Raw genomic sequence first — 11566 nt, forward strand, 5'->3', positions numbered from 1 at the left:
GGAAATGTGACGGGAAAAGACTTGCTTCTCTCATCATATTGGTACACCGTAACCATTGGTCCTCCCCTGCACTGCTACCAACTCCCAGACCCGGCCAACCTTACTCGCACTGCTGCTCATGCATTTCTTTAGTATTTTGATAGCAGAAGTAAACTATAAAAATTATTAATTATAAGCATGAATTCTACTAGTTGCTCATATGAAAACTCCTGGGACGCGCATGGAACAATAATCGGGTTGTTGAGTTGGTAACACTGTTTAAAGGGAATTTGGTTGTGCATTTAAGTTTGCGAGTTGGAGGAGGTTCAAGAAATATTACTCAAAGGTAATGCGGTGCTGTGTGCCAGCTTTATCAATGCAGTTTGTTTTCGTAAAGTTTTTAGATTTATTCCCTTTGAAAGGTCGCGCCTTGATGGACAGCATAACAAGAAGGGAAGAAAAAGAGCGAGGGCAGAGGAGACTCGGGCCGCCAAGTCTCGCCTCGACATCAGCTGTGTTGTGTTGTCAGAGGTGTGTCAGCCACACCCCCTCCTTGCCTGGTCACTTCAACGTCTCCGAGTCGTTAGCGCGATGTTTATGAATGTAATATTAGCAGTGATGATAATTGCCCTCCGTGGTGTTAGCCAAGGTGGAGGACCGAGGAAGCGAGGAATTTTATGACTCACTTTATTGTGAATAAAGACAGGAAATGAGCGGAGCAGGTAAGCCCACCACTGATGATTTTCCTGAGACCAGTTTAATCAGTTTCTCAGATTATATATATATATATATATATATATATATATATATATATATATATATATATATATATATATATATATATATATATAGTACAAACCCATTATGAATGAGACATGTGTGAAGGAATGAATGTGTGTATATATTGTATTAAGCTTGAAATAAATAAATAAATGAAATTAAAGTACAAAATACAATAAGAATAAATTAAAATAAAACAATTAAAATTGAAATAAATAAAAACTGGTCTAATACCCACACAAGGGTGAAGGCAAAAAAAAAAAAAAAAAAAAAAAGCTGCTATGCAGGTGTTCTGGAGTGTCTGGCTGTGCACCAAGGGCAGTGAGAGGTGTCTGACAACCCCAGCCTGTGCATTTGAATATTGAGATAGCTGTGTCATACCCTGAGTCTGGTGACTGCAGTGTCTAGGACACAGCTGGTGGGTCCACCAGTGGTTTCACATGTCCTGTCTGATGTGTCAGAGTAAGGTGTCTGTCAGGTGTCTTTCCCAGAGTAAATTGCAGTCTTTTCCATAGGTTGGTCAAAAAGTCAATCTGGTCCATAGTAAGGTCTATGGGAAAGGAGTGGGAGTGGGGCTCATTTACCGCTGTCAGACATGGTGTTCCCCACAATGCCAATGTGGGAGGAGACCCGCTGAAGGTGGATGTTGATACCAGAGGTGATCAGTTTTGATAGGAGGGTGTGTATCATGAAGCAGAGGGAGTGGTGTGTCCTGGGGGTGTGATGCTAAACAAGTTGTAGGGCAGTGAGGGAGTCTGATAATAGGGTGACTCAGCAAGGGGACTCAATGGAGGCAGCAAATTTCAGTCCCTCCTGAATGGCAAACAATTCTACAATGAGTATGGAGGCAATGCCTGGCAACCTTTAGGCAACAGCAATAAATCTGAAAGGGGTATACACTGCAGCACCTACTGATGGAGGGGACAGGAGGTAGGAACCATCAGTACATATGTGTTGAGAGTTGTCATAGTGGGTGCATAACATTGTCATGGATAGTCTCCTTATTTTTTTCATGGTGTAGATCTTGTTATTGTGCATCTTTTCAATGTTAAAGTACATTGAAACATTGAAGAGTATGTATGTACAGGTGTTTAGCAGATCCTTCCAAATTGTATGATCACAATCTCATTGCCACCCACTCCTGCTGATGTTAGACAGTTTTGAAGTAGATTTCCTCTGCAGATTTCCTTGTGGCTAGTTAAAGGGAATGTTTGCCAGGAAGAGAAAGACTCATGTGAGGATCTGTTATAGTCAACTGGTATGAGATGGTGAGGAAATAACATTTGTGACAAAGTCTTTTGCATAAATGCAAATATTCATCGTGACTGACAAGGACTTCACTGAAACCAAAGATGCAAATGATTTTTTAATTTTTTTTTAACAATAGTCATGAGTTTGCTTCATCTCTTGCTTGTCATGAATGTGTATGCATGGACTTTTAAGTGTAAGTTTAAGGCATCAGAAATCAATATATCTTCTAAACAAAAGCTTTCTGAACATATTCACATTTAGATTGAAAATTTTCATTCTCCATTCTCATACTACATGTTTATCCTTTGCCCAAAAACCCTGATGTCACATGCTGCTTACTGGTTGAGTGGCCAAGTCAGGTGGACCTGCACAAGGAATATTTTTCCTGATGTCAGTGATAGTGGGAATGGTCTGTCACTCCCAGAGGCATGAGGCTCATTATCATTTGGAAAACTCTGGCCTCCTCCACCACCCGTAAAAGGTATTTGATGTAAGTTTTAGCTTTTATGTTGATTCAGTACTAGATGATCATTGATATTGTGATATCAAGAATAATAACAACAGACTTAGAAACAGTATGATTTAAGCTTGTATTTAATCATGAAAATAACCATAAATAGTAATTAAGGATCCATATTTTTTGTATAGAGAAATGTTCTTCATGTATATGTTAATGTGAGCTTTATAGTAAAATTTTTCCCTTTTCATCAATTTTTGTCACAGTAAAGAAATTAAACATATAACAAGAGAGTTCACATTCCTATTTTGTGGTTCACTTTTAAGCCTCTTTTATTGACTTTCTGGATCATGCAAAATTGATGGGAAGTAGTACACATGAGTAATTAGTTGCCAGAGATAGAAGTTGTGCTCTCATGAAGCTGAATCACTGGTGACAGGGAAGCTCAGAAGGGATCAACAGTGCTACCATAAGTTGAACCTTTGTCCTTCCTGGAAAAAAAAAAAAAAGATGGCAGAGGTGAAGGCTCTACTGTTGTGACTACTTCTTGAGAGACATTCCCAGAAGTGAGGCATCTGAGATGGATAGATAAATGCATACACAAAATACTTATTATTACTTACAGACAATCAGTTACTAAAAGTTTTGTAGAAATTTTTCACAAAAAAGGAAAAAAAAAACAGCTTTTCTACTCACTCATCCACTTCCTCCAACACTGGAATTGCTTCCAGCACCCTCTGATCCTGTATAACACCACGCTGCCGCAGGAATGGCAAGATGATAACGTCATTGTACAGCATCATGCCTAACATCAGGATAATGAACCCTATTGGCTGCAAAACAGTAGAAAAATTCATTAACAGTAGGTCAGGTCACCGGCCAAATTCAAGAGGATACTTCACTCACAACAGTGGAATAGTAGAGTGTTGTCCACAGACAGTCAGTTGATTTATCTACAGTGAATGTCTGATATGAAGGTGGGATAATTGTTGCATGAGAGACTGTTGTAGGGAGCTAAACCCTGTGCAGGGCACTTGAGGTTTATACACAAGTCCACCACATGCAGATCAAACCAAGATGAATACTGGGGTTTGAGTGGAGTTTTGGTCCACCATGATTGTCCTGTCACTATACGAGGAATTGAATTTTTGGGGGGCATTGAACAATACAATATGATAAAATCTCCTTTCTTTCCTTTCTTTTATGGTAGTTAAAATCTTCTAATTCCTTATAACTTAAGTTAATGTGTGTGTGTATGTGTGTGTGTGTCTGGTTGTGACAGGATTAAGGCTACTTACATCATGTTGACTTTGCATTGAAGAAAACTGCATAATACTTGCACTTTGGGAAGCACACATTTTTGGAAAGTGCACAATACAAGTACAGTCTGCCATGGAAAGAGTCACCCACCTGTAGGTACTGGAATGTCTCCCATTGGACAATAAGAGTGAACACCCAGATGACAAAGGTCCTCACAGAGTCAAGCACCATGCGGGTGGTGGCTGACAACTCTTTGGTCACACTGATCCCAGCAAAGTTGAAGAATGCAATACTGACAATGTTCACTGAAACAAAAAGAAACCCACACACACGCGCGCACACACACACACACACACACACACACACACACACACTATTAGAAAATGATGTGTGTAAAGGAACACCAATGTTGATTATGACTGATTAAGGTAACAAAATTGAGTTGGCAACATAGTAGAAACATATTTTGATTGTCATTATCATCCTCATTTTCATTTATCAAAGTTTTTAGCAGAAAAGTAAATCATTGTACTGTCAGCATTGCATTCTCACTAATATAAAATGAAATTATGAATATTTACTTAATAGGGAGAATGCTAGAAGAGCACTGTTGCCAATCTGCACAAAAGCATCAATGGCATCTTCTAGGGTGCCATTCTCATTGCCACTCAGTTTGCCAGCAGGGATGTAGTACATGGGCACCAGCAGCACAGACAGTGTCAGAAAGCCAAAGGTTCCTGCAATGCACAGACAGTGGTAGACAGGGAAGTGGTTAGAGTCAATACAAGGTGTAATATTTCACAGGTCTGCTAAGAATAATATTGTAACTGGAGCACAAAGGTCCCAGAGGTGATCCCAGAGATGATCAATCAACAATCATCATGATCTTTGTGTCTGAGGTTTTGTATGTGGTATCCCCAGGCAGGGGTTCAGTTTCTAGTCCAGAGGTCCCAGTGGTGATCCTAGGACCAACAATCATCTTGGTCTTTGTGTCTGAGGTCCTGTATGTGGTACTCCCAGTCGGGGATTCAGTCTCTAGTCTAGGGGTCCCAGAGGTGATCACAGGACCAATAGTCATCATGGTCTTTGTGTCTGAGGCCTTGTATGTGGTACTACCAGTCAGGGGTTCAGTCTCTAGCCATGGCACCTCAATTTCTTAGTGTTCCTTTGAAGTGCCCAAAGATCACATGACAGTAAACCCTTCTGACAACCACACATCTCTTTTTGCAGGAAGGTAAAGCTACACAACAGTCCTTATCAGAAAGAAGACATGCTTCATTTCATCCTCACCTGCACTCACTAAGGGCAGGTGGTGACACTTACCTCCCTGGCATCCCAGCATCCTGACACTCACCTTCCCACCCCACAGCAAGGAGTGGTGGTATGTTGTGCTTGATGACAAACCTTTCCTCAATCACCATCTGTGTTGCTGTGACAATCTGTGCCATGATGATGAGGAGGTCACCTGTGGATCACAGAGGTGAGTTCATTGTCTCTTCCATTGCTGCCTTGCTGCCTCCACAGTCTCCCTCCTTCTCTGTTTTCTTCTTCCTGATTTATCCTTCACTGTTCTTATGTTATCATCCTTCTATGCACTCAGTCGTCTTATTTTATTCAGTGTTCACTTTCCATCATTGAGTGGTATAGGGCCAGAGTGAATGCTGCTGTTCTGCCACAAATAGTATGTCTATTTGGCAACAAATATTATAACATATGCCTGATTTGACTTCTAAATGATCTTTTAAGGGAAGTGATTGATTAGGTATTAGGTATTGATATTTTTTTTCTCTCTTTCATACATTCATGTATGATTATTTTTCAGTTCCATTCTATGTAGTGAATTGTTTGCTCCATCTCTATGCATTTTTTGTAGCTTTATGAAAATTACCTCTCATTCAGCAGTGATATATAAATCCACTTTGACAATCAACAGATTTCTCAGACACACCATGAAGTGCATACTGAGCCTTCTCTTAAGTTTAATTCTCTGCAGGTTTGTGCAGTACTTTCCTGCCACTTACCAGTAATAACACCATTGAGATCTTGATTGGTCTTGCTTGAGGAAATGAAGTCTGACAGACCCACAACAACTAAACCAATCAGCACAAGCACAATTCCCAGCCAGTGGAAGTAACGCAGCCGCCGCCCAAGGAACCCCACTGATAACAGTCCCGTGAACACTATGACTGCTCCTGCAGGACAGATAAGGCATTTAAAGATATAGTTATTGTTTAGAGTTTTACAAATATCTCTACTTTGATTTGTTCCTCTTTCTTTCCCCTTTCACCTAATGCACCCAAACCATTCCATTCTCCAGTGTCTTAGCCTTACTCTCTCTTCCTCTGCTGCCTGCTGCCACCCTTGTCCTTACCTCTCAGCATTTGAAAGGAGCTAGCATAGGTGAGGGTAAGGCCAAGGTACATCATGGAGGTGGCTGTCATGTCACATATTGCTGGCAGGTAGAACACGAGTGGTGGAAACTTGGTGTTCTGGCCAAAGGGAAACTCATTAGTACCTATTATCTTGTGTTTGACCAATAATAAAAGTACATTCATATAGTATCACTTTGTTGTATTTGCCTAGTGTGGAAAGTCACTTAGCATGTCATGGATGGATGGATGGATGGGTAGGAGGGAACACACTAGAAATGTTTAAAGGAAGGTGATGAAGTTCTGTTGGTATGGTTGGTGAGACAGTTTTATGTGTGTTGGGAATGAGGATAAGGTACAGAAATATTAGCAGGAAGCTTGAATTGTGCCATTATATGAAGTCCCAACTTATGAGGAATAACTTTACTCTTTGTATCAAGAAAATGGGAAAAACACAAAGAATGTCAGAATTAGAAAATAAAACAAAAGTATAATGAAAGACCAAAATAAATGGAAATGCCAACACTTGAGGAAAGAAAGGAGAGGAAAGACCTAATCACAATACATATTCTGATAAATGGACTGGGAAACAGAGAGAGAGAAAAAAATGTTATTGCTTGAATAAAAAGATAGGCAGGATATTTGAGAGGACACAAGAAAAGATGAGGATGGGAAAATATTGAAATTGCATGATAGATGTACTGTTCCTCTCTTATAAACATAGATACCAAGAATAGACTAGAAGTGATGTAGGCAAGGACTGTAGATAAATTAAATTAAAAACTGGAAGAATATAGATGTGGAGACAAAACCACAAAACTGTAACTCAGATTTTGTATACTACATATAGGTAAATATATAAACACACACACACACACACACACACACACACACACACACACACACACACACACTTGCCTGGTCGGAGTCCAAAGCCAATTCTGAGGCACCTTTCCGTGCTCTTCGCCGCAAGAACCTCAAAATGTAGAAGGCAGCCATACCTGTTGGTAAGCTGAGCATTAATCCTTTCACTGTTATTCAGCACATCTTCCCTGAATCACCAACCACTTAGGGACATCTTTCCTTGTTCTGCTGCCTCCTCCAAACATTGTATGGCATAGAAATTCTTAAGTATGTTATTTTTACACCTTTCTTTCTTGTAGGTGTTTATAAGACTCCATATGTTGCTTTTAGTGTTTTGAATTGTTGCATATCACAGTGAAAGGGAGAGAGAGAGAGAGAGAGAGAGAGAGAGAGAGAGAGAGAGAGAGAGAGAGAGAGAGAGAGAGAGAGAGAGAGAGAGAGAGAGGCTTATAAAAATACATTCTGAACACTCACAGGTCATCTCTCCCATAAACATACAGTCCGCCTGAAGGAAGGGATGGTTGAAGTTGACTACATTGCCATGACGGTTTTCAGAAACAATGCGGTCTGTCCACCTGCAGGGGAGAGAAGATGTGAAGGGCTCTGGTGCTGGTGAATTGTCCTGCGTTAGTAGTAGTAGTGGTGGTGGTAATGATGGTTTAAGCTGTAGTAGTAGTATATAGTATAGTAGTAGTAGCAGCAGTTGTAGTAATTATATTAGTACATTATAGTTGCAGTGGCAGTACTAGTTCATAGTAGTGATAGTAGTGACAAAAATAAAAACAGCAGCAGTAGGCAATAATTACAGCATTACAGTGAAAGTCAATGAAATTTGTGCTGTGATATGGTGACTTATTTTATTTTATTTATTTTTTGTATCCTTAGAAAATTTTCTCTTCCTCCACTCTTGTCTATTTTGTATCATTCCTTCTCTTCTAAGCTCAGAGCTAGAAGAACTTAGAGGAGAAGGAATTATATAACATAGACAAGAGTGGAAGAAGAGGCTGGCTTCACTCAAAGAGATTCCTCTCTCACTGGGAGCTCAAATAAGAAGTAAAAAGTACTTAAGTAAAGAAAATTTTCTCAACCATCTGTTTTATTTATTAATTTCCTTCTTTCTTTCTTTTTTATCTTTTTATTCATTCATTGTATTTATTCATATCTAGTGTAACAGGCAACTCAGTGATAAACTAGGCTTTGCTTGAGTGTTAGTGTAAGCAGTCAGTGTTTAACAGTGTGTGGCAGGGACAATATCACATATTGCCATCTGGGTGCATTTTTGTTAAAATTGAGTATTTGTTCATCACACTCCATTAGATACCAGTTATTTAAACCTGTATTTAACTAACACCCAGTTTTTATATGAGATGCTCAGTGTAAGAAAATATAGAATTATTTAACCAGGTCTGGGCGGTTGAGGAGGTTTATTCCTGGCCAATGCATTGTTATGTAATGACTGGATGAAGAGCTATGTTTTCCATTACAAAACACTGAGAAGATGAGAAAATAAGGAATGATTATTGATCCAAGGGTAACAGGGCTGGGGGTTACTGCTGGTGCTGCTGTTGCTACTGTTATATTTTACTACTAAATAGCAAGAGCTATTGTAGCAACAAGTGCTGTGATTTCTTTCATTGCCATTATCTCAGAAGCTGACTTTCTAACACAAAATGGAGCAAAACTGAAGGAAGGGTTCAGTCACATGGGAACAGATTGCTTAACAAAATGAGCTATGCATGATACATAACTCACTGAATCCAAAACTAGAAACTATATTGACAACAACATAATTTTGATGTACTTACTTGGCTGATATAGTGTTGATGGAGCCTGTTGACACCATTACGAAGGCCAGTATCATCTGTTTCTTTGTCCACACCATGCTGCACCGCTTGGTTATTACTTGTCCTTATGTCTCAAATGTATCCTGCTTTGTTATAATTGTTTCCTTAGGAGAGACAATGCAATTTTGTCTTGTCTTTATTGTTTATTTTCTTGATTAAATCTAAGAGCAATCAAAACATGCACACTAGAAAAATTATCTTAGAATGTCAGTTTTTTCTTACACAACCAGTAAATGGTGTAGAGGTTTGTCCATTGAGCTGAAATGTATAACCCTGGAAGTGACTTTGTTTAATTAGGAGCTTGAGAAGGCTGGCAGGTCCTGGGAGAGGTGGACAATGCTCCTCATTGTAATGGTGTTAGTGGACAGAGTAGGCTAGGTAAACAGTAGGGTATTGGAAAGTGACATGTATTCTTATTTGTTCTCCTTATCATTTCCACCTCTTCACTATCTTGATGATCGGGAGTGTGGGGACATTGGTAATCAGGAAGCAATTGTCATTTGTATAATCTCTTATAGTGATAGAATGAGGTTGGCCTTCCATTGTCTTGCCTTTTGTTGCAAATATGTGGCTGGTGAACAATTTATCATGGCTTGGATACTCAGGGGGTTTATTGTGATACTTATTACAAAAAAAAAAGAACTCATGGTAGGATTAGCCATAGATATACTTCCATTATATTTCATGTTTTTTCTTCAATCTTAAGTTCTCTGATCTGCCAGCAGTCTCTCTATAAAACCAGTTAACCCATGGACTGTCAGCAGATCAGAGGAGTCCAGACTGAGGAAAAAACACTAAACACAATGAAAATGAGTACAGAACGTCATTCAGCTTTAGTTCATCGCTCTACCACAAGGTTTTACATGACAAAGCAGTCAGAGAGGAGGACCTCTGCAATTTTAAATTCTCAGCTGCACAAGTTAGGGATTAAATCCAGGAATACTGTACAGCTTTTCAACAGGTGAACTGAGGGAGGCAGTAGTATTCCTAGTAACTTCCCACTGATTCTATAAACCTGTATTTCTTGACAGAGAAGAAGCTCACTTTTTCAGCAGAAAAAGGAGATAATAAGGAAACTAGGAGAACCAAATTTGAAATGCCTTGAATCCGAAAACTTTTATAAGAATTAAGATGCCATGCACAAATAGATAATAGAAATAGTAATAAAAGCTGTAAAATGCAAGGAATGTATTCCAAGCAGGACTATACATAACCTTGTGATTATTATTATTATTATTATTATTATTATTATTATTATTATTATTATTATTATTATTATTATTTTATTTATTTTTTATGTATTTATTTATTTATTATTATTATTTTACCCTATGATACTTTATTTATTCTTTTTTTTTCACTCCCTCATGTGTATCATCTTTCATGGTGAGAAGAATGGAACATAACTGGGGGCCACTTGTTAGAGCTTATCATGTGTGGTAAACCATCCAATCATTCAGTGGCATGTGTACTGAGTAGTACTTGTAAACATGCATGATACAGAGGCTGCCTTGTGATACACTGATGTGCTTCTTAAACAATATTGTGGGTGACTGCAGGTCTCTGGGATTACCTGGCTGTAGTTTAGGATGCAAACTTCGTGGTTGTGTTTTACCTGTATTCTGCAGTGTATATTTGTGTGTGTGTGTGTGTGTGTGTGTGTGTGTGTGTGTGTGTGTTTGTCTCTAGTAATTTATTGGGTTTGAACTACATTCTTGTGGTCTTATCTACTTCTGTCCAGTCATCCTTTCAGTTAGTGCACACCCAGTATTGATGCTTCCTTCTCATCTGATTTCTCTTCATTCTAATCCATGCTTTATCCACTTTTCTCTCTTTCCCTTCATGCATTTTATGTAGCACCGTTAGTGTTAAGTTTTCCATTTGGTTTATAGAGAGGGATGTGTGTGTTTGCTACTTGCTCTTCTTCTCAGATCTTCTTCACGAAGTTCTTTTTTTGGAATGGCATTTATGAGTTGGCTTCTTTTCCATGGCTTTTCTCTCTAACATGAAGGAATGCACCTGGAAAAATACATACCTTTTATGAATCATTCATTCTCTTCAGAGGTCCCATGTCTTTTCTGTAATTACGTTGTTGGTCTCTCCCATGGGGTGCAAGTATTTTATCTCCACAGCTAAATCCATTCCTTTTTGTAGTACTGGATCCAGTTTGTAGTTGCTAGTGGCACTCTTTGTATGTAATGTCTCATGTTTTGAAACACTGAGAAACTGATCTAATTATTAACCATGAGTGGAAATGGCTGGGAATGGGAAATAAATCCCCTGCCGGGGTATTCAGGTTAACCCAACCCTGACATGTTAGTAGTCAGAGCAAGGTGATGATCAAGGCATAAATGGATTCTGGTGTCTTGCCATTACATGTATACTAATCTCTTAAAGTTCTTAGACAGAGCTGGTCTCCCCTTCAGGACATTTTACAGTGAAGCTGATTTTTGAGTGTGACAGAATATTAGTGGCTACTAATCTGGTGTTTCCATGTTGGAAGAAGCTCTCATTACATTAGTAACATGCTGGTTAAGTGTGTGTTAGGTGTGTGAGGTCAGGGAGAAAGGGTGCACTCACTGTCACCACTGTTGCCTGTAGAAATTGTTCAGTTTGTTTATTGAGCCTCGAACAACCAGAAATTTCATTAAACCTGAAGCTTACCTAAAGCTTCCAGTAGTTGCTGGTTAACAGAACATTCTTTGTAGCTGAATGTGGCAGTAGTCAATTGTGTGAACACTCTGGAGGTGGAAAAGATCAGG

General features: G+C 39.0%; 1 protein-coding gene and 1 long non-coding RNA gene across 3 annotated transcripts; one reads left to right on the forward strand and one right to left on the reverse strand.

The window, feature by feature from the left end:
* Positions 1 to 336: 336 nt before the first annotated feature.
* Positions 337 to 8047, forward strand: LOC135105970 (uncharacterized). Of its 2 annotated transcripts, none has more exons than XR_010271080.1 (3): positions 337 to 701; positions 4958 to 5207; positions 5721 to 8047. It is a non-coding gene; the product is annotated as an uncharacterized LOC135105970 (long non-coding RNA). The 2 variants fall into 2 exon arrangements; XR_010271079.1 differs by lacking the exon at positions 337 to 701 and adding an exon at positions 2362 to 2500.
* On the reverse strand, positions 2113 to 9252 carry LOC135105963 (solute carrier family 35 member F6-like). Its single transcript, XM_064014699.1, has 10 exons — positions 8766 to 9252; positions 7435 to 7535; positions 7015 to 7097; positions 6099 to 6216; positions 5749 to 5919; positions 5082 to 5192; positions 4309 to 4464; positions 3878 to 4032; positions 3164 to 3300; positions 2113 to 2958 (listed from the first exon to the last, which is right to left on the reverse strand). The coding sequence occupies exons 1-10, from the start codon at positions 8840 to 8842 to the stop codon at positions 2913 to 2915; spliced, it is 1155 nt and encodes a 384-aa protein (XP_063870769.1). The 5' UTR covers positions 8843 to 9252; the 3' UTR covers positions 2113 to 2912.
* Between the last annotated feature and the right edge of the window lie 2314 nt (positions 9253 to 11566).

Source organism: Scylla paramamosain, chromosome 12 (assembly GCF_035594125.1).
Source record: "Scylla paramamosain isolate STU-SP2022 chromosome 12, ASM3559412v1, whole genome shotgun sequence".
Classification (NCBI taxonomy): domain Eukaryota; kingdom Metazoa; phylum Arthropoda; class Malacostraca; order Decapoda; family Portunidae; genus Scylla; species Scylla paramamosain.

Bases quoted from the DNA above. Each gene is read 5' to 3' on its own strand.
- LOC135105963 (XM_064014699.1), bottom strand. From the start codon at position 8,842: ATGGTGTGGACAAAGAAACAGATGATACTGGCCTTCGTAATGGTGTCA. The intron at 6,217-7,014 runs GCAAGTGTGTGT...CCCTTTGGCCAG, and splicing joins TGGCTTTGGACTCCGACCAG to AACACCAAGTTTCCACCACT. The intron at 5,920-6,098 runs GTAAGGACAAGG...TCTGTCCTGCAG, and splicing joins CTCCTTTCAAATGCTGAGAG to GAGCAGTCATAGTGTTCACG.